The 23031-nt window shown below is 52.1% G+C and overlaps 1 protein-coding gene across 1 annotated transcript in view; it reads left to right on the top strand.

Annotated features, from left to right (window-relative positions):
- Positions 1 to 20985, top strand: part of LOC131265358 (uncharacterized) — a 56075-nt gene extending 35090 nt beyond the window's left edge. The window contains exons 4-9 of the mRNA XM_058267616.1: positions 7695 to 10184; positions 10224 to 15814; positions 15860 to 19060; positions 19133 to 19520; positions 19602 to 20248; positions 20318 to 20985. Coding sequence (XP_058123599.1) covers positions 7712 to 10184; positions 10224 to 15814; positions 15860 to 19060; positions 19133 to 19520; positions 19602 to 20248; positions 20318 to 20521 — 12504 coding nt within the window. The 5' untranslated portion in view covers positions 7695 to 7711 and the 3' untranslated portion in view covers positions 20522 to 20985. The remainder of the gene's footprint in view (positions 1 to 7694; positions 10185 to 10223; positions 15815 to 15859; positions 19061 to 19132; positions 19521 to 19601; positions 20249 to 20317) is intronic.
- Positions 20986 to 23031: the final 2046 nt, after the last annotated feature.

Raw genomic sequence — 23031 nt, forward strand, 5'->3', positions numbered from 1 at the left:
ATACTTTCGGAAATCTTCAATGGAAAGAAATAACATTGACTCCTCCACATCATCAACCTGGAGGTATCGTGGTGGATCGATTTGGTGGGATTACTTCTATTCGGTTCATCAACATCCTTATCCGTTTCTCTCTCCCTCTCTCTTTCTGTGGGTGGGCGTTGAACGAGCCAGATTCGTTTGATGATCGCTGCATTCCTTCACATCCTTCTCCATGCCGTTGGAAGATGGCCATACTTTTGGGAGGCTAAATGGTTGGCAGCTGGTTGCGAAGGTATCAAAACAAGGGCTCCACAAAGGAGGGAAGGTAAGAAGGAGCCATTATACCGGCATCGCATTAGCATACAATCAGCCACGCAACACCGTCCAAACAAATCATAAAAGTACAGCAGATCGGGAGGGGTTTAAAAAGCAGGCAGGCAGAAGCTAAATCCGGACTGAACAACATGTTCGTTTAGAAGGTTAGAAAAGAAAAAAATGAAACACATAAAGAGCAATAAGGCTCCAAGAGAAAAAAGGACTTCGAAAGCGAGAGGAGGACCGTGAATGTAGAAAAAGTTATCTTCCCGTTCCCTTCCGACGAGTCGCGTTGTTTTTGGAAACATCTGTTCGTTCTGGTTTTTACCGGCGGTCCTTTACGACCTCCTTACTCTGAGAGTCTCTTCCAGCCTTTCTTCCATCCTTATGTCCTTGTTTTCCGTTTTCCTCTTTGTATCTTTTGCATCTTTATGAAGCATTTTTTATGATCTCGTTTGTTCACGGTATTTTTCCCTGTGTCGTGTTCTTTTGATCTTCAATTAATTTTCATCTCGCGATCATTGAATGGTGCTTGTGGTTTTCTCGTTTGACATGTTTTTTTTTTTTTATTGTAGTATATTATTTTGTCCAGCAAACCGGATGGAAGGGATGACTCCTGAAGCTGGACCGCCAACTTTCCGTTTCGTAATGGGATGCTTGGATGGTGCATAACATTAGTCCGTTAATTATTCAAATCTCGTACGGATTTAGCACACTTGCATACATCAGCGTGATTGCGTTAGTAAAAAAAGAAAAAAAACAACCGCACAGCAAAAAAAAAGGGAACAAACCCGGAAAAAAACCCATAACTGCTCCACGCAGCATCTCAGTTTGCCGAGTGACAACTACAAAATTGGACGCCGTAAATGGTTGTGTCGGCCATTGTGGCCCGCGAAACTTGCTACCTTTTGCTTCCTTCGCAAAGCCCACCGCCGGCTTCGTCCGAAGCGACCAGAAAACAAAAGTTAACTGTTATGTTTGTTTTAACTTTTTCCTCCTCCTCGGCGCTTCGCCTTCCCCTGGGGAGGGGACGACTTTCCAACGCAGTACAGTTCCCATGCTGATGCTGCTGCTGGTGGTGCTGGTGGTGGTGGTTGTGGGGCGCAAGATTATCGCTGTCACGATCCGCGAAGGCCATGACCACGTGTTGAATTTCGAATGAATCACATTCACCCCGCGAGGGAAGAAGAGAGAGAGAGAGAGAGACGCACAAAGAGGCGAGCAAATAAAACACAGAAGCAAAGGAAACTTAAAAAAATAAAAGCAGTCAACAAGCTGCAAGGAAGGGAGGAGAGGGTAATACAGTTAGTTTCCGCCAGATGGCAGCACTTGTCGGTGTGCGGTGGGGGATTTTATTCACGTGCATCAGGGGAGTTTTTAAATCATGTTTTGCATGTTTGATCCTTCTCGCCTTATGCGGAAAGCATAAGCGCGGAGGATTAGCTTTGGATGGAAATGAAAAACAGACTAAATAGTGCCAGAGTGTGGCTGCATTAAACAAGAAAAACACCCAACACCTCGAAACCACCGACATTTTTGGAGTCCGTCCTTCGCACACAAAAAGAAAAAAAACGGCAACTTCTCTTGGTCGAAGTCGAAATCAACGAAAAGTCCAACGCCAGTCACGGACACGCGAGTCGCCGGGGAGGGGGGGGGGGGGGGGGGGGCTGAGAAAGTAAATGAAAAAACAACCGTTCTTTCTTCACCGCACAGTTTACTTGCCCTGCCGCCTGCCTTCACGCCGTCCTCCTTGGCCGATCGAGTGTTGTCTCGTTTTCTTTCTCGTTGTGTTTGCGCGCGGCTTCGGGAAACTGTAACGTGCTGACGAAAAGTACCGTTTGTTTTGCGCGATCCGGAACACTATACACCGCGGCCAACCTCCCGCTGGACCCCAGCCCACATCAACCATGTTCAGGGTGGCTGTAAAGACGTGCGGGAGAGGAACTATGTACTGAGAGAAAACATAAATATAAATATAATGAAAAAAAAAACGGAACCAGCAATAGTTCGAGCGAGACCCTTACGGTGGAATGCATTACAGGAGGGAGGAAACGGGATTTGGCGGTGTAGGCAGGCTTCGCAACAGGTGTGTCAGGCTCCGATGCTGACTTACCTCCGGTCGGAGAATGATGGAAAGCTTTTAACTGATAGAGAACGGAGGGTTATGATTTCCCAAAGTGGAGTTTAAGATTTTGTGGTTTTATAGATTTTTCTTCTAAAGAAAAGCTTTTATGATAAGGAAACTTCAACCTCATTCCTCGATCATAGTTCAACGTGGGACGTGGAGGGAGAAAGATATGTTGCTTGACTTCCTTTCGAGATTGGAAAACTAGTTGGTATTTCCAATCACGGTCACGATTCGTCTGGAGACTGCGATATATATTTTTTTCCCTTGTTTCAGAAGCCACACGCACTTAAAGAAGAAGAAAAAACCACGACCACACACGTGCGCGAGCGCGCTCGTTGATAATCGCCGGGTTGTGTCGTCCGAGTCCCCCGGTCTTGTTATTTGCGTATGCTCGCATGAGCGGACTGAGGTTATTTTTCGACGGAAAAAAGTTGTGTGGTTTTTTACTCACACACACACACAAGCCAGATCGAAGCAGAAAGAAGGGAAAAAAACCCAGTTTCCAAGTGGTGCTGCGGGTTGCAAGGCCAACGTCAACATCGGCATCTGTGCAATGGATGGCGGCAGCTCCGTCCAGAGTCCATTATTTGCTGTATTCCGTTTTATTTCATTTTATTCCCACAATTTGCATGTCTCAACCGTGTTCGGTTTGGTGGCGGGAGAGTGTCTCCAGGCGCGCGATTTTTTGGCCAACTCCATATAAGGTCAACACGACGCTGAGCGATCGCGCTTTCCGGACGTGTGATGTTTGGTGATCGTAGGGAAAACAGCATATTTATAATCCGTTCCAAATGTTCTTTGGCATTATTGCTAAGATTTTACTGCTCGATTGTGATTGATTGGTGAACAGATGAATTTCTATCGTACTCTGCCGACTGCTTGACACATTTAAAATGTAACACATGGGGTTTGAAAGTATAGTGACATTTAAAACATTGTTATGTGGACAAAATTACTAACTCAAACAAAACGATCTCATTTACTGTTGAACTGTTTTGTTTTCATCCTTTTTTTCTATGTAATCTATTCTCATTTGTTTAGCTAAAGCTAGTGATTTTTACTTATTAAAACACTTTGACGTCCGCAAAATTCACAAACGCTTTACGATCGGTTTGCATTATTGTCCTATTTTTATTCGAATTAACGTACGAACAGCAACGCGCGTTGAGAAATTCCGTTCCATTTGATGTTTGTTTACATCCTAGTAAGCTGTGGCGAGTGTCAGGTGACAGCGTTGACAGCACACCAGAGTGATGTGAGCGGATAAACTCCAACACGGGTTCATTACACCTATGCGTGAATCCGGACGGCAAAGTGTTAATTATTTTTCCTGTGTTGCCAAAATTACAGATATTTCGCCACAAAGAATACTGAGTGGCAATGCATCGTGAGCTTATGAGAGTTCTATAATATCTTTTAAGGGTTTATCATCGGGTAAAACGTTTTTCATAGGCGACAAAAGTTGGCACCTCGTCCTCGGGACACATTTGACACTCTCAGATCAAATTAGCCCCTAGGTGACCCAATTTATGCAGCTCTCAGATTGATCAAACTAGGTCAAATAAGGTTCAATATCTTACCCCGAAAAAACAACGGCTTGCGGTTATAGTTTGCGCCCAGGAACTGAACCTGCTCCGGGCGGGCGAGGGGGAACAAAGTAACGCCAAGAATCGATCGTTGGCTGCTCACTTTTATGCCCCTCTTGGTTGGAAAAGAGCCTAGGGCAACTAGCTAACTCGTATTTCCGTCTTCCTCCCGGCCCTCCCCCAGCTCGAACAACGACCACGACCACGACCACGACCACGACGACGACGACGATATCAGTTGTCAGGGCGCGCATTTGCAATGCAAATTGTACACCGAGCCACCTGGTCCGACGTCCCTCGCGCTTCCCTCCCCCCTCACCTTGCGCTCACTCTCGTAACTCGCGGTGGAAGTCATAAAAATAATCATACACCTCCCACTCCTCCAACTCCAACAACATGCCGCCGTCGACCCGTCTGACTCCCGTTGGGAGTTTCGTTCGGTGCACCGGAATAATGTTCCCTTTGGGGATCTCCCCCTCCGCTTGCTCCACCATGCAACCGTTTGAAAGTTGCACTTGGAGCACGCAGACGCCGCGTTGTATTGTATGATGTTGGCTTGAATCCCGCCCCCCCGCACACACACACACACACGAGGGTGGCAAACATAATAGTGGTGGCATGTAATTTTTATGGTCCACGGTTGGTGTGTGCGCCAGTGTTTGGCCTTCATTTCGACGCTGCCGGCGTCACATTGGATGCATATTGTTGCAATGTTGTTGTCAGTATTGCAGAGAAGCCACCGTACCATCCCTTACGATACCCCTTTTTGGTCAGTGTTGATTGGACAATGGTCAGCTTACACCAACAATTTCATTTTATTTTGACGGAGAGTCGCAAAGTTCACATAAAATGTTCCCCACCAAGAAATCGAGTGATATTTTTCTTGCAACTTTCGCGAGGGTAATTAATTCATAAAAATGCCCTTTAATTTCCCATAACCACGAATGGGGCAGATGGAGGGAGGAGGGTCCACATCATAAATGCATCAATTAAAATGCAACGCGCCACCGACACGAAAAAGGCAAGAATGCAAAATCGAACTGTCAAGGTCGTTGACCCAAATCATCAATGCTACCACGGACGGTTCCGTCGCGCAGACTGGCGTGGTGACGGCTTCGGACGGTGGTCGGGTGGCATTTTTTCTCCCCTCGGTTTTCCCACCCCCACCCTCAAACCCCTCACTTTCCACTTCTATATTTTATTGTTTATACTCACGTCAATTTGTTGATGTGCTCAATTTGTGCGGGGAGAAAGAGAGTTTCTTATTTTTCTTGCCTTGCAATTTCCATGCCTTTTCGCTTTTTCGCTGCATCTATCGGTCGCTTTCCTTTCCACGTCGTGTCTCTCGTTCCGGCCAATTGGGCCGTTGATGGGGCGACGAGACAGGGCCCCGGATCAGGATCAGAAAGGAGAGCGTGTAAAAGGGGAGGGTGGCGGGACACAACGATTACGCCGTCTCCCTGCAGATGTTGTCTCGCCTGGCGATGTTGTCGTCTTCGTGGTGGTTTCGATCCTGGTTGGCACCCTAGTGTTGGCGTTGTTGGTCGTTTTTGCAGTTCTTTTGAATGTGAAAGAAGAAAACCGGTTGTCCAAAGGCAGCAGAAGAAGGGCCTGTGGTGACCAACCGTTGTTTGGGTACAATCTGTGTCTGTTGATACGAGCATAAATAATTGAACTCCGCAGCCTTTCCCTCGTGGAGTGTTTTGCTGCAGATGCGTGGAATATATATAAAGTATGCCAGTCGAAAGAAAACCAGGCAACCCCGGGGGTGATGCGGTCACCGGTTTTTGTTGAGCCCGTCGGGTTTTCCCACCCCACAGTTTTCCAGCCACCCAATGTCAACTACAACGAGCAGTTCGCGCTGCAAAGATGTCTTTCAATCATTCTCGTGCGTGTGGCTGTGTTCGAGAGAAAACAGTGAGAAAATATGTGTTAATGTTGCGAACGCATTGAAAGGAGGCCATTGTTGTTGTTGTTGTTGTTGATGAGAAAAGGGGAGGAAGAGAGCGAATGTAACCGGGGGTTAGGGTTGCCAGCAACACCATCACCACACCTCCCGATGAAGATCGGTAGCATAAAATTTGCATTCCATTTTCATGCTCGCACTGAATGAACACACCTTCGGTGGACTGGTTCGGTTGATTGTTTTTTTTTCCTATGCTTTCACAGGTTTTGCTTGTTCGCCTTCTCCAATAACAATGTTTATAGATAAAATAATAAAAAAAGAAACACCCAGTAACCCATCCAAGAGTCCTTCGACACTTTCTCCTCCGTCATCAATCAAGAAAGGAGGGGAAGAATGCCGAGGGAAGGAAAGTGAAGAGCCCGAGATTATTACTGCACGCTTCGAGGCGGTTTTTATGGCTTGGAAAATTATCTACCGGTCCGGGCTTCCCCCCCTTCCGCCCTTGTTCGCCCTTGTGCAAATGGCATAGATGCTGACCTCGATGTCGAGCCAGTGCCGTTTGTGTGTAGGTTTGTTGAGGAAGGTTCCACAGTCCAGTGTCAGTTTAAACCAGGTTGGCGTTAGGGCAGGAGGCGGCAAAAGGTTAGAGGTCAGCATCGGAACGAGGGCAAGATGAAATCAGTTGCGAATGATTCAATTTGCTCGTCCGCTTAAGCTCTAACACTAAAGGTGACCAGGAGTATCACACACCTGTGCAAAACATTATGATGCTGGTGGTGTCTAGGGCGGGAAACATTAGAGGGAAGAGATGGACAATGTTTATAGACGACCATATGGAATCAGCTCGCCGGTAGCTGTTTAATCTACATTTTCACGGTCCTTTTGGTCGCAATCGAAATTGCATTAATGGTCGTAGCTCAAATGGGAGCGTGCCTAATTTAATTGTGCTTCTTTAATAAGCTTTAAGCTGTGCACACTGTGGTGGTGATGTGCGCTGTATGTGGTAGGTTGGAGCTAGCGATGAGAATAACGATTCAGTGATTCAATTCAGAGTGGGTGAGTTGGAATAGGGAATCAATTCTTTAATTCACTCAAGTATGAATTGACACAGTGAGAATGTATTGGCTCAGTGAGAAATGTATCAATTCAGTGAGAATGTATTGATCAGTGAGAATGTATTAACTTAGTGACAGTGATTTGACTCAGTGAGAGTGAATTGGTTCAGGAAGAGTGAATTGGTTCAGGGAGAGTGAATTGGCTTTTTCGCGAGCTGAAATAACGCAGTTTTTTGATGGATAATTACTGATGAACTGAACTGACCTGATAATCACTGATTATACATCGAAAAATGTGCAGTTTTGAGCTTGTAAAATAGTCAAATCTTTCTGAGGGAGCCAATTCACTCTCAACGAGCCAATTCACCTTCACTGAGTCAATACATTCACACTAAGCCAATACATTCTCACTGAGTCGAAGCATGAATGAGCCAAAATAAATCATCTTGGTGAATTGAATCAATTCACTCATTCATTAGGATGAATTGGCTTACTCACTCACTCTGACACAGTTTGCACATCATTAGTTGGGGCCAGACCATCGATGTAGTTGATTGGTCTACTTGGATTGATTCGGATTAAGATAAAGATTCATGAGTCTTCGGCTATGAGTGGAAAGGGTCGTGACGATTGATGAATCTTAAGTCTAATGCCTTCTTCTTTTATTCTTCCTAATGTAAACTCCTTAATTAATTCTTTCTTCATTCCTTTCTTTCTCATTTCAGTTATAAACCAATGAACGATGGAACCATCACCAGCTTCAGCCGTACCAGCAGAGTCCGCCACGGTCACAGAAACTCCATCCGGCGATGGGAAACCGACACAAGAGGAGGTCAATTCTACTCAACTCACGGCTCCGGCGTCACCTGTACCGCCACCCACTCAGCAGTGCACCACCACCACTACCAGCGGCAGTCCCCGGATACCGGAAGAGGCACCTACTCCTAATGAGCCATCGATGGCGACACCCGCGGATTCAGCGGTCGGTACCGAGGATGAGTCGACAAAAGAGCCCACCGAATCGGTGCAACCAGAGAAACCGGCGGATGTTATCGATCCACTTCCGGGCAACAGCGGGCAGTCGCCACCGGAAATAACGACAACTACGCAAGAGACGGAAACACCGACGGAGAAGGAGAGCGCCGGTGTCGGTGTGATCGATCAGGGTCAATCGGAGGCAATGGAAACGACCTCCTCGTACCTCGTGCCGAACGATGGTGAGGTGAAGCAGGATGAGCCCGTCCTTGAATCGCCGCGCGCATCGACAGACCAAGTGAATGCGAAGGAAGCGGGCTCCAGCTCCTGCGAGATGTCTTCTGAATCCGTCCCCACATCCTCTTCCAACGACAGTGAAGTGCCACCGAGTGGACCACCGCCTCCTCCACCGCCTGCCACTACACCTCCTCCGGAGGTGGAATCATCGACTGCGTCACCGGAGAAAAGGACTGAAGAGCACGTGGACTATGTGGAGCCGCCGGTCGACGCAGGGTCCAGTGCAGTGTGTGCGGTGGACAGTAGCAGCGGTAGCAGTCCCCCTAGAGACCTGACGACTGACCTGAACCGAGGCAGCGGCACCGATGGTAGTGATAATGTAAATAGTATTAGCACCAGTGGGAGTTGTGAGCCGGAAGAATCTCACCAAGCCCGAACCGTCGGGTCGGGTCGGGATGCGAATGATGATCCACCTGGAGATCCGCAGCCGAACATTGGATCATCCACTTCGGCCGTGGAACCAGCGGTTGATACAGCGGCTGTGATAGAGGACAAACCACCACCAGCTGTCGCCGGGGCCGGGGCGGTAGAACTGAGCGAAGGGGCACCAGATCAGAAGGAAGTGAATGGAAAACACGAGCCGGAACCTTCAACATCGAGTGAAATTATGAAGACGGTGGAAAGCGAAAAGAAACCAGAGGCAAGGACATCTCGAAGCAGCAGCGTACACGATCGTCTAAGTGACGCTGAGGACAATCCCCGGCAGCAGCAAACCAACGAGGAGAACGCATCCGTTGGGAGCAGTACCAACGGAAATACTCACACGCTCAACGAGAAACTGCAGCAGGATACTGAGCCGTCGCAAAGTCGCGAATCGAGCACCGTTCCACCGGAACCGGATCCGGGGCCTTCTTCCTCCGGCCGGGAGGAACCACGATCGAGCACGGGAGGAGAGAGAGCCTCAATCGAGAGTAGTACAACGTCGAAAAGTGACAAAGATACGAGCGACCCTTCGAAGGATGAGGGAAATGTGTCCGGTGTGGATGGGAAAGCAGTCGGAGGAGGAGGGGTCGTTAACAGTGGGAGAGTATCTGACTATCAGTCACCCTCGGGGCAGCCGACCGCCCGCAATCCCCTCCAGTTCACCGAGGTGGCCAACGATGAGGTCGAGCTGAAGGTAGACGGGGGCCATCTGCTAGATCGTGTGATCAAGCTGTCGCTTCTCAAGGGCCTCCAGGATGGGGGGAAACGTCTAGCCAAGAGCAGTCTCATCATCTCCGGTGCCTGTGAAGGGTCCAACGGTGAGGCAACGCTGGCCACAACTTCCTCCCTCAGCAAGGCGAAAAATGCGGCCGGGTTGCGACTGGTGGAGGAAAGCAAAACGACTCCCCCGGCACTGGTGGCCCCGCCGGCGGCGGCGGCGGCGGTGGTGCCATTGGTTAATGGCACCGTGGATACGGTTTCGGTGAGGGAACTGGCGAGCAGCACCCGAGAGGATCATCAACGCGGCCCGCCAGTGCCGAGGGTGCGTCACTCGAGCGAAACGGTTAGCAGCGGGTCGGGAGAGCTGGAAGACACACGCGGAACGTGGCACGGCGGCAACAGTGCATTGGACTTTCGGGAAGAAGCTGTCGGCCGTGCGTCTCAGAACGACGAACCTCAGAACTCCGCCGTAGAACAATCAACAACGTCGCACGATGGCTATAGAAGACCGCATTCGCGAGAACTGGTAGCGAGTAGCGAACATTTGCCCGTGAAGGCACGCAAACCACAGTACTACGCCAGTATTCCGGACTTTTCCAAGCAGTCCAAGTTTTCCCCATCGCCACCGGGCAACTCCAGCGGTGGTGCGGTGGCAACATCGACTTCAACGGCTGCGTCCTCCACGAGTAGTAGTCCGGCGGCGAAGAGTCTTACCCAGCTGCACATGAAAACGCCCGACTTTAGCCGCTTAGGAGTGGTCTCGAGTACTGCCACCGCAACTTCTTCCACCTCCATGCCGGGTGTCGCTGTTAGTCAATCTTCTCCACCGATTTCCGGAGCGGCGGCCTCGACAACGGTGACCACCAACTCCCCAAGTAATGCGGGTGTGCGTACAACAAGTGAGCTGAAAATATCCAACCCGGACTTTTCGAAAGGTTTTGCCTTCGGACATCCTGGGTCTGGAGCTGGATATCCGGGATCTCCGGGGCAGCAGTCACTGCCTCCGCCGCCTGCTGGTTCTCCGTACGTTTCGCCGGATACGTTCAGTAAGCTCATCAAGGAGCGGAACTATATTGCCGACTTACAGTTGAAGAATCCACCTCCCTCCAATGGGGCGGAGCCGCACAGTGAGGGACTGAAGAGAAGTGTTGTAGTTGACACCACGACCCATTCGGGAAGTGTACCGAAAGCCTCGCCGTACGAGCCTGTCGCGGAAAGTTCGTACCATCACCACCACCATCGGGGTCAACCGTTGGATAACGCAATGGATTTGGAACCACAGGCGCATGTGATACACAAAAAGTCTGCAAGACCACAACCGCCACCATCGGGCGGTGTGCCCAAGACTTGGAACCCACCGGAATTCAGCAGCACACACTTCACGCAACCTCAGGGAAGCAATCGGCCACCGGTTTCTTCGAACGGAAGTGTGACCGGTGGACCATCATCTTCATCGTCCTCTTCTTCGCCGGCCCCTCGGGATCCCTCTCCGGCACCGTCGTCGTCGTCCGCCTCGCCACACCCGGGAAGTTATGGTGCCCAACCCTACCCCCCGTACGGTGGCAAACCTTCACATCCGCTTCCTCCATCGACGGAGCGTATCATCGTGAACAACGTGCGTACGTACTACCCCGAACAGGCCGCGCTACCCACCGGCACCGTCCCGGTTCCGGTCGGTGGTGGGAGCTCCAGCAAACAAACGGTGGCGCCACCGCAGCCACACTATCACCATCCCGGTTTGCCGAAGGTGAAGGATCCCGAGTTTCGATTGGATCACAACAAGGAGCAGCAACTGCTACAGGAAGGTACCATTATCACGGTGAAGCAACCGTCCTACCCGAACCACATCGCTGGGCGACCTCAGCAGCAACCGACACATCCTGCCGCAGCCAGGTCACCGTCGGCCGAACGACGCGAAGCACAGATGTTGCAGAACTCGCAGGAGATTCTCTACCGGGACTATAGGCAACACAAGAGGCCATCGGTGGGAGGTGGTGGTGGTGGAAGTGGTAGACCGACGTCGGGACCACTGCAGGGAACTCCTACTTCCCAAGGTCCTCCACCTCCTCATCCTCCCGCGAATGATCGTCGATCGCCTTATGACGCCTACTATCATCCGATGATGCACCATCAGCGTGGACCGGTTCATCCACAGGCCGCCGGGTCCGGTTTAATGCATCCTCCACCACCGAATTGGCCAGGTGCTGGACCAACTCCTCCTCCTCCTCATCCTACTCCTTCACAGCAGCGAGGTGGCGGTGTTGTCGCACGCAGTAGTCCGCATGACAATGGAACCAGTCCCGTGTCATCACCGGCTCCCCTTCCACCGGGTGGTTCGATTCCAAGCCCAACTCACCACTATTACACTCACCCGCAACACCATCACCCTCAGCAACACGGTGGTCAGTACAAGAACTCACCTAGCCCGGTGTCCGGTTCGGCGTACGGTTCGGCCGCCTCACCAACGCAACCGATGGCGGCGGCGGGCAAGTACCCACCGCCGGCGCAGCAACCGTACGGCCGATCGGAAGCCGAGCGGGATCCGTACACCAAGGGGCAAACGCCCGGCATATACAAGGCCGGATTGGACTACAATATGGAGCAGAAGTTCGCCGAAGTGTACCAGGCGCATCAGGAGAAGGAGAAACAGGCTGCCGAAGCGGCCACAACGCCGGGAAGGCAACCCTCACGCAATGCTCCCCGGACTGGTGGAAGTCCCGGTGGGGTATCTTCCGCTTCGAGCAGTGCCGCCGCGGGTGGTGGACCTTCGAAACCGGTATATGGAGCGTATGATCCATACGGTGCTTACTATCATCACTCGCAGGCCACCCCGTCACCGACATCAACCCCTTCGCCGGTGCCCTCGCCACATCATCGGAAGTACAGCGGTCCACCGTCGCGCGATCCCTCGCCATTGGGTCAGCAAGGTGCACCGTCACAGCAACCGCTTCACCATCGCTCCAATGAGTCCCTGTACCACCTGACTCCTGGCCCGGCGTCAGTTTACATGCATTCGGGACCACCGAGAGATCCTGCGGCAAACGGTTCGCATGATCCCCGAGGTGGCGCTGTTCAACAACAACAAACCGCCGGCATTCCGTATCACGCCAATCAGCCTTCGTCGTCGTCCACCTACCCGATGCCGACACCGTACGCCACCGGGGTAGCGATACCACCGTCGGCCAGCAATCCACCGCAACATTCTGTGATAAATGCGGCCTCCTACGATCGCCACTACCAGCCTGCATCACATCCATCCTACGGAGGATCGTCTTCCTCCCAAAGCTCGCAGGGAACTCCACATCACGGGAAGTCACTTCCTTATCCACCGGGAAGGCAGCCCCAACACCAGCAACCGTTACAACCACCACCACCTCAGCCACAAGCTGGCCCAGTGCCGGCGAGTGCCAACGGAGGAGTGTCAGTCCCTTCCAGCGCTCCCTCATCATCGTACTCGTACCCGCATCATCCCCCGATGGTGGCGGCGGCGACGTCGGAGTCGGCCGTTATCCATCCACCGGTCGGTAGTAAAAACATTCCCGTGCGTGTCATTGCGACAGCTCCGCCGGCTTCCAAAGTGGCCGGATCCGGACAGCAACACACTCTTTCGAACTCCGCCCGACCAACGGGAGGAGTTGGAGCGTCTTCCTCGATGGCGTCATCGCAGGGAGTGGTAAGAGGAGTGGCTGGAGGAGCCACCGGTGGTGGTGGTGATGAACGTGGTGTGACCGCCGATGGTGTCGGCACTGTAACGGCGGTGATCATTGCTCCGGCGAAGCGTGAATCTCCGTTGGATCTTTCGGTGAAAACCGTCAAAACGAAGGCTGACTCGACCGGGTGCGATGACTATGGGAATGTGAGTGCGAGCAATAGCAGCATCAGTAGCAGTAGTAGCAGCAGTAGTAGCAGCACCAGCAGCAGTGGTGGTAGTGCCGCCCTGTTGGCCACCCGCCCGCGAGGAGGAGAGGTCGTTCCGAAGGTGGACTTCAATCCGAACTTCAACAAACATATTCCACCGAGTCCACACAGTTCCGGTCGGGGGTCGACACCGGGTGGTGGACCACCTCCGGTGGCCTCAGGTGGAAGACCTTCGGATCCGCTACCTGGCCCACCTCCTCCCCGCCACGTTTCCGTAATCAGCCCCGCCATACCGCCGGGGTATGATAAGACGACGGATGCGTATATGTCGGCAAAGTATCGGGCCGTCGGAGGACCGCTGGTAACCCCGGTGTTGCACTACTCTCCCCACTACCCACTACCCCCGCATGGAGCCCCGGCAGGATATGATCCCGCTGCTCCACCGGGGAACTCATCCAAATCCCAGGCAGATCCATACTCCAGCCCAAAACAACAACCCGGGTCAGGACAGCCCGGTCCAGCATCGGGCAGTGGTTCGGCTAGTAGCAAGAGTGTTTACTATCCCCCTGCAGCAGCAGCACCAGGCCCAACGCACCCTGGCATGTCGAATGCGCCACATCAGCCAACGATGGATTATATGCGAGGTGGGAAACCGCTCGGTGGAAGCATCATCACTGGCCAGGCACTTCCTTCGGGAAGCCGTGCGCCAGCTCTACCACCACCACCGCCATCTGCTTCCGCCAACCAGCACCAGGGAGCAGTAGCACCACCACCTCCAAGCCGCCCGGACGACGCCAGGAGTGAAGATCGCAAGTTTGTCGAGAACATGCTCAAGAAGAAAACGTCCCCCTCGTCGGACGTCATCGCCGACCTTCAATCCGGACGGTTTCCCACGCGTTTGCCGCAGAGTTTGGTACCGAAAAAGCGTGCGGCAGCTGCTGCCGCTGCGGCGGCCGCGGCCGAAGCTGCCCAATCGAAGGCCGCATCCGGCGGTTCACCGAATGTTCCATCGCCGGCCAAGGTGGGCAAGTACGAGGAACGTGAGCAGCCGGGGCATGAAGCGGCGACACCTGGATACCATCCTCAAAATGCACCAAAGGACGGACTTTACCATGCTGGCCCAGCTAAACCTTATGGAACGGGGGAAAACCTACCGCAGCTTGGAGGCGGTAGTAAGCGTACGGAGACTGCTGTCCATCCTTCCGTCATAACGACCAACTATCACCACCAACAACAGCAACAGCATCACCACCAACAACATCAGCAGCAGCAGCAGTACCCTCCGGACATGCGTTACTATCCACACCAACAACCGGTGGGACCATCGAAACCACGGGAGGATCCCGTGGCCCCGGTTTATCATCAACCGCACCTGCGTGGCGGTAGTTCCCTACCGTATGGCCATGCGTATCATCCGCAGTACCACCATTCGGAGCATCCGCAACATCTCGGAGCTTACCCCCAGCATAAGGATCCAAGTGGACAGCCAATGTTTCGGTACAGTGAGCCACCCAAGTCCTCGCCGGAGTCCACCAGCGTCCAGCACATGCAATCGCACATACACTACACCGGTTCGGCGGGTGTTCCTGGTGGGAAAGAGTACCAGCATCAACATCAGCAACAACAACACCCTCCTCCTCCTCATCATCTTCAACAGCAGAGTTTGCCTTCTTCACATGGGAAGAGTGGCGGAATCGAAGTGGCACGTTCTCCATACGTTCCTCCGCCGCATAGTTCACCCTACGGAGGAGGAGTACCACCACCACCACCACAAGTACCAGTACCGGTACCGTCGTCGCAACAACATCCACAACATCATCGTGGCGCGGACCAGGCGGTGATTTCGAAGTTACGCACCAGCCTGGAACTGAAGGAGTTCAAGGAGAAGCAACGCATCAGTCAGCTCCGCAAGCTCCCATCCGGCGATCCGGTGGAGGAACCTCCGGTACATTCCAACCCGCCCACAACCCCCGTCACACCGGACGCTCCCTCGTCATCGGCCCGGTTTCGCACCAAGGGTGAACTGAAGGGTTACACACCGTTGCCTTTGCCACCGAGCGTTCCGGATCCCTCGAAGCGGGAGGGAGACGCACCAAAGGATCACGAAGGAGGCGTTAGTGGTGGTGGTAAGACGGAAATGGATGGAACCGATGCGCCGCTCGGTGACGGTGCAGGAGCAGCGACACCGTTGCTGGATATAGTGGACTGGGGAAGCGCTTGCAATGAGTTCGTGGAGCAGCTGCAGACGGGAAAGAAGCGCGGACGACGGAAACGATCGTCAACGACGACGCCGGTGGGTGGACGTGGTTGGCACGGGCTCGGGCAGGACGGCGGTGAGCTGATGGCGGCGACCGTTGGTGACGGTTCCAGTGCGGATCTGTCCGCCGTACCGAAGGATGTGCTCAATTCCGCCCGATCACCGCCGAAGCAACATCGGCTCGATCGTAGCGGGAGTGTTAGTTCGAGCGATGAAGATAAACCACTGTTGCTGCTCCGTCAGCAGTCCCAGCAACAGCAGCAACAGCACCGGGACGAGGACGAACCGGACCCCCGGCAGCAGCCTCAGCATATGGTCGTCGATAGTCACACCCGGAACATGCTGCTCTCGACCGTGGAGAAACTGACGGACAAACTGGCGCGTAATATGCGCGAAAAGCAACGGCTCGAGCTGGAGCAGAAGCACGAGGCTAAGCTGGGTCGGTCGAGCAGCACGGACAGTGACACGGCCCGGTTAGCGTCGGCGGCGGCGCAACGAGCAAAGGCACGCGTCCGTAAGCTGCGCCACCGGTCGAGCATCGTTTCGTCGTCGGTGCTGAAATCCTCCGATGGGGACGGTGACGTGACGGCCGACGAGGACGAAACGATTAAGGCGGGTGGTGGGAAGCGTCCCTTGTTGCACTCTTCCCTGGCCAACAGTAGTAATGCGGCGAAAAGGAAGCGCCTCGAACGTCGCTCGTCGTCGGCCTCGTCATCGGAGAGCGAGCAGCCCGAAGTAGAGCCCCCCGAAGTGGTCCGTCGTAAGCGGGGCCGTCCGAAGGGTTCGCTTGGTGGAGCGAAGAGGGCTCAGCAGCAGCAACAACAGCAGCAACAACAGGCCACGATGACACGTTGTCAGACGAGCACTCTGAAGCAGGATCCGAATGAAAACAGCGATCTCAGCTCGGAGGACGATAAGACATCGAAAGCGTTGCGTACCCCGCCGGTCAAGGGCGAAAGGAACGCGTCCAGCCATCGGGCAGATTCGACTAAAAAGGGCGGTGGGAGTGGTAGTGGTGGTAGTGCGGGAAACGGGGGAACGTCCGGTGGTGGCTCCAAGAGTGGCGGCCAGCAGGTAAAGGTGGACAATTCTACCACCGGCGAAGGAAAAGCGAAAAAGAAATCAACTGACAACCATGACAACGGTACGCCCCGGAAGTCGGAGGAACCGGCCAACGGCAATGGTTCGTCGAGCAAAAAGCCCCCCGCCAAACCGCGCACCACTTCCCGCTCCAAGACACCGGTGGTGCAAGGGCAAGGGGTCAATTCATCCGGTGGTTCCTCCTCCTCCTCGTCCTCGTCATCGTCTGCATCTTCGTCGTCGTCGTCTTCCTCGTCGTCGTCGGAGGCGGAAGACCGGGAAACGATGACCCGCTCGAAGAGCAAGCGGGAAGCGGAACGGCGTCGCTCCAACTCGAAGGTCCTGCGCAACGACAAGATCGTGGAAAACCTTTCCGCCACGGTCAACCACCGGAGGGCACGGATCGAGAACGAACGTACCCCGACCAAGCAGAAGCAGACAAAAAACTCCCGCGAAACCCCGGCGTCGTCGGCGGGGAAGCGCTCAAAGCCGGCCGAATCGGACTCGGATCGATCGGCGGCGACGACGACGACACCGGCAGCAGTGTCGGCGGAAAAGGTGACCGGTGTTCCACGGAAGCGCACACGTCAGGCGTCAAAAAACGGGCCCAGTTCCTCGGTGGAATCGGATCAGGGCAGCTCTAGCGACGACGAAGGGACGGCGGCGGCACCGGGAGCTACCGATCTTAACGAACGTTTGCGAAAACGCCGGTCAAAAAACGGCTCCGAACAAGCGGGAGGAAAAGTGCCCTCGAAAGGGAGCGCCTCCGTAGGTAAGGGATCCCGTTCCCGGCGGGAAAGTACGGCGACGAAAAGCGGACGGGAAGAACCGTCCGCCAAAAAGAAACAACCGACTGCTTCCGGTGCCGCCTCGGCGGGCTCCAGTTCGTCGGGCGGAGGTGGTGGTCGGGGAGGGTCGCGTAAAGGTTCCGTGAAAGACGGTGGCGCCTCCACCGGACCGGCCGATCATTTCTATCCCGGCTGGGAAAAGGAACTGTACGAGTACAAGCGATCACTGAAGGTGCCCCCGGAGCTCATTACCATCGGTGGTGGGTTGTATATGCACCGTATCTCTACGTCCCTGCCCGATCTGGACTCCCCGCATCACAGCGACGGTTCGGAAACGTTCTCGGAGATCGTGAAGAAGCTCAACCAGAAGGAGGAAGCAGGAGGACCACCGAACGTATCCACGCCACCCGCTCCGAAGCGTATTAAAACGAAAGCGGCGGCGAAGCAGCAGCAACCACCGACCGCTCAAGCGTGTGGCCAGGCGGTGAAAGTTAAAGAAGAGCGCCCGGAGTCGCTCCAGGAGCAACGCAAGAAGAAACTCGATGGCAATGAAAAGTTCAGCTCCATCATCGAACTGCTCCATCGGCGATGTCTTGCCGCTGCGTTGCTTCAGCAGGGCAAAGCGGGAACGGGCGGCACTACTGCTGCTGCGGGCACGGGCAAGCAAAAAGCGAAGGGAGCGAGCGCCAAAGCTAACGTGAACAACAATAACAACAACAACAACAACGAGATCACCGTGAAGCCAAAGCAGGAGTACGAACTTCTTCCAACGCCCGGTGCCGAGTCGGAGTCGCTCTTCGCCAAGAACTGCAAGAAGAAAAAGTCCCTCTTTGACACGGCCATCCTGAAGTCGCGCACCCGCACCGAACAGAAAGCGATGCAAAGTAAGGAGATGATCCGAGAGGTTTTCGGTGCGGATGAGGAACGGCCACAGTCGGCCCCACCGCTCGGTTGTGGTGGGCTGTTCGAGGAGGGTATCCATAATGTCACGTACGACGAGAAGTACAACGAGCTGATGCGAAATGTGGACCGGATTGTGGGTGAGCTGGATGGTAGCAGCGGAGGGGTGGCCGTATCGGTCAAGCAGGAACTCGACGAGGAGCAGGAAGAAGAGGACGGGGCTGAGGACGATGAAGACGACGAGCGGATGAGGGTGGAAGGGGACGACGAAACACAGGACAGCAGTGTGCTCATGAAGGACTCCGAGCGAGACACGCCATCGGTCGCATCGGAGCGAGATCTGCTCGGTGGAACTCCGCTGTCGTTCAAAGGGCTCGCCGTGGCATCGACTCCGGGACCACCGGGAGCGACGGTGGTCGCATCGACATCGACCGGTGTGGTGGGGAACGCCATGCCGGAGAAGAAACGCCGTGGCCGTGGACACCGCACTTCCCGACGAAAGGGCAGCTCGGGGTTTGACTACATCCGGAAGAAGAAGAAACCGTCCCAACAACACCACAACAACCAAGCCAATGGAAGCAACCACCATCGAGGGGGGTTTGGGGCGTCGTCCTCGAACATTAACGGCATATACGGTGGCATTCACGGGGAGTCGCGAAAGAAACCAATGTCGGCCTTCGAAAGGCTGGAGGTGAAAGACGAGACGCACATCAACAAGGAAATACGCAGCTGGGTACTGAACAAGGGCGTCGGGGAAAGTGTGATGCATAAAGCGGCCCGACTTGGCTACACGGTAAGCTGCTAACCACACGTACTAACTCGTTCGAATGAAGTTTCACAACCGATCGGTTTGGCTCGCTTTCAGGACGTCATCGTTTATTGCCTGGAACGGCTCGATATGGACCCGGACCTGAAGGACAACGCGGGTTACACACCGCTCCACGAAGCGTGCGCCAAGGGACATCTGGACATTGCGAACTATCTGCTACAGTATGGCGCGAGCCACTCGGAACCGGCCCCGTCCGGTATGCGTCCGTTGCACGAGGCGGTGGAGAATTCGTTCATCGAAATCGTGCGCCTGCTGCTATCGTTCGGTGCCGATCCAATGCTGACCACCTACAATGGGTCAACGCCGGAACAGCTGGCTGAAAGCGATAGTATGATACGGTTTCTGCAGGACCATCTGAACGATGTGCAGAGCATGGGTCCGACTAAGACGGCGTGGAAATTTGATGGACCATGGAAGATGCATGGTAAGTTGGCAACTTACATAAAAATTCAAGAAAAACAGCATACTAGATGACTTTCGTAACTGTACCACTTTCGTTATTCAGACGCAGAAGAAAGCGGATACAACGTGTTTTCGCACATTCCTGATTTCGATGGGGAAGACAGCGGGATTTCGTCGCTCAATACCAGTGCAGGAAGTACTAGCACCGGGACGAGTGCCAGTGGTACGACGAGCTGTTCCTCTGGTGAACGACGTTGTGATTCGAATTCGAATATCATGACCTTCGAAGAAGTAAACTCGAAGCCACCGTTGGAAAATGGAATCCCTGCAGATGCGACCATTGACGGTGGTGGCAGTAGTGTCCCTGAAAGCCCGGTAGCAGTCGGGGGCAGTGTTGGGCTGCGCAATGGAAAAGTGATGAAGCGTGACCCACAGAAAGATGCCAACACGCTGGTGAACGGCTTCTTGAAGGGGGAAAACCGAACGAAACTGCCGAATGGTGTTGCTGCCCGGTCCGGTGAAGAAAAGTGCAAACCCGCTGATGGGTTGGAAGACGCGCAGCTGCACGACGACGACAACGAGAATGACGGCATGGATGGTTCCGACGGGATGGTGTTCGAGTACGAAGAGTCGGACCGTCCGCTACCACCATTGTACGCGTTGAAGGACGAACACAACGAACGCTGGGTGTTGCTGAGTGACCTCTGTCCATTGCTCAAATTCAAATCGAAGGAAGCCGTACTAAGACAGGTGGGAGTACTTTAGTAGCGCTGGATCAAGCAATCTATAATTAACTCACCATTTTTTTTACATTCGTAGATCTGTCCGAATAACTCCGTCATCAACCAGCGCGATCTGATACGGGAGATGAAGTTCGAAGAGTTCCTAACGCGGGCCCATTGCCTGCAGCTGCTCTGCGCCGGCGAAAAGCTCAACATACACGCGTCAAAGGTGGTGCTAGTGAAGTACAATGACAGCGTCAAGAGCCTGCTGCAGGTGAAGAGTATGATGACGCGCATCTAAATCCGTGTGCAATTCGTATCGAAACCCTAACGGCACTAAATCTGGACACAGTTTGCACGATAATCGATGCAACTAGAACTAAATGTTGCCTTACACACGGAAAAGCGTAGCGAAAAGGCACGGCAAACGACAGCAACTCCGTGTTGTAAATCTTAGAAAACTCGTTTACGATTGTATTACCACTTTACATGAAATTCAAGCAAACCCTCCCATACATCACTAGAAGGCGCTGTGTTCCCACTATCCGGAATAAGAAATGTATTGTAAAGCGAGAGGAATTAAGCAAGGTCGAATGCAATGTATCAGCAAAATGATAGAAACGTCCGATACGGCCTCGGTTTCATCACAGAAGTAATAGATACTTATAGGTTTTTGTTTTTGCATTGCGCAATCACATGCAGTGGAATCGGGAAGAGGGCAATTTTGTGTTGTTTTTAATTTGTTTTTAAACTACCGTTCGTTTTTTTCCGACTAAACGATAGAGAATGTAGTAAATTTTAGTAAACAATAACAAGTTTGTTTCGTTCCAAGCGTGGTGCTGGGAAAGCGTGCCCTTAACTTTGTCACACAGCAATTTGGTGGATAGCAAAGTTTGAGGGTTTTCATTTGACGAAATATTTATTCAATTCCTTCCACCCGTAATATTTCCTTTCCCCGCATTACCTGCTTGCTTCTCTGTGCACTCCTTTGCAAATATTGTGTTTGTTACTTTTTACTACTTTACTTTTAGCAACAATTCTTACAACCCTTTGTACGTACACATCAGTCGCACGGATAGGATAGCCAGTGCACAACACAATTTCCGCACGCCTGGCAAGAGAAACATTAGTAGATTAACAATAGTTATATATTTTTGTTCGATTATATTTAATTTGTTTCTAGTATAATTGTTCGTAACCTTATTCTATCTAAACAATTGTTAGGTTATGTGTTTCTTTGTTTTTGAGATGTAGGTTCGTTTTAATCATTATATCGTTGAATAGACAATAGCAATTAATTAGATACACCAGAACCCATTGTACATACCCTCTCCAAAGGAGGGGTAACTCTTTACTAACAAATTGCTCTTTTATTTTCTCCGATAGGCAGCATTGAGTAAACTCGGGGATGCAATAAATATGATTGTATAAGCACAGAGCAGAAACAAATAGTACTCGAATATGCGTTTGCATGAAACGTTTTTGTTACGAAAAAAATCTGACATACGAAATGTATTGACTACCGCGGGATACCATTGACTGATGTTCTTTTTTGCTGCAATTAATAGATATGATTGATGAAAAAGTCCACCGAGCGGCCAGCTCCCGGATAGAAAGCTGAGAGGAAGTATTAGAAAATGAACAAAATTTAGACTAGTAGCATCAATGAGGCCCGAAACATCGAGTGATGGCGGGACCAGGAGAGATCGGTTTGGTAATGGTATTTAACAGATGGTAGTTTTTTTAAAAGAACGGCAAGGCTAATGATAAGCGTTATGCAAGAAGGAGGTTTCATGGGTTTACTGTGCAGACGAAGAAGAAAATAACGAAACGATGAATGAGCTGTGTCCAGGTCCAGAAACAAGGACTAGCTTGTTGACTTTTGTTTGTTTGTTTCAGTCCATGTGCAATAGCACAACTGCAAGTTTTATCACAAACTACTAACACTGCTGATATAGTTAGGAACAAGAAGAGTTGACCAGACGAGAGGCATTGTGACGGATTGGTCGTTTGCCTTGAGTGAGTAGGAAAATGAAAGCACAAAATGTTAATGGTGATGAGTGTTTATACATTGAGCGTTTGATAAAATATACATATAGGAACGTTTCGCAGAGAGCATGATGAATGGCCAGAGCGGACAAATGCAATTGTGCATTGGATAAACGAAAGATTTTGTGATGATTTTCGAAAGTGAATAGTAAAACTAACGGCGGAGAAAGGGTTAAAGAATAAACAGACGGCATGAACGTTTAAAATGGCTAACCAACTAGGAGATATAGGAAAAGAGAGAACAATATTATATAATAATTATTATTTGTAATGGTACTACCGAAAACAGCGACTTATATTCGATACGAGAACTGAGCGAAGACAAGCGTAAGAATATGATGGTGCAAGCATTAGCGAAACATAATGGAATGGATGACGAATATATTAAAATCAAAAATGACTTCAACGGGGATGCGTTTTATGATGTTCGATGACTGCAATTAAACTCTGCTGTTTCTCAATTTTGAAAAAAAAATCACGTTTCAGAGAAAGACATCTTGGTGTGAAACTTTGTTGAAAGAACCTTGGCTAAAAGGTAAATATTAGGTGGACTGTAGTGATGGACACTCCAGAGCGCACTAACGCCTCCGGGAGCAGGCTCCTACATTAGCCCGGAACCGGTTCCGAACTTCTTGCTCCTAACTAACAGCCCGGCTTCGAACCGACGACTCGTAGCTTACTGGACCCCCTTTTTTGCCGTTAGTGCGGAACCGGTCCCGGAGCCGGCTTTAAAATTTGACGGAGTTGGTCGGAGCCGGATCC

This window comes from Anopheles coustani, chromosome 2 (assembly GCF_943734705.1).
Source record: "Anopheles coustani chromosome 2, idAnoCousDA_361_x.2, whole genome shotgun sequence".
Lineage (NCBI taxonomy): Eukaryota > Metazoa > Arthropoda > Insecta > Diptera > Culicidae > Anopheles > Anopheles coustani.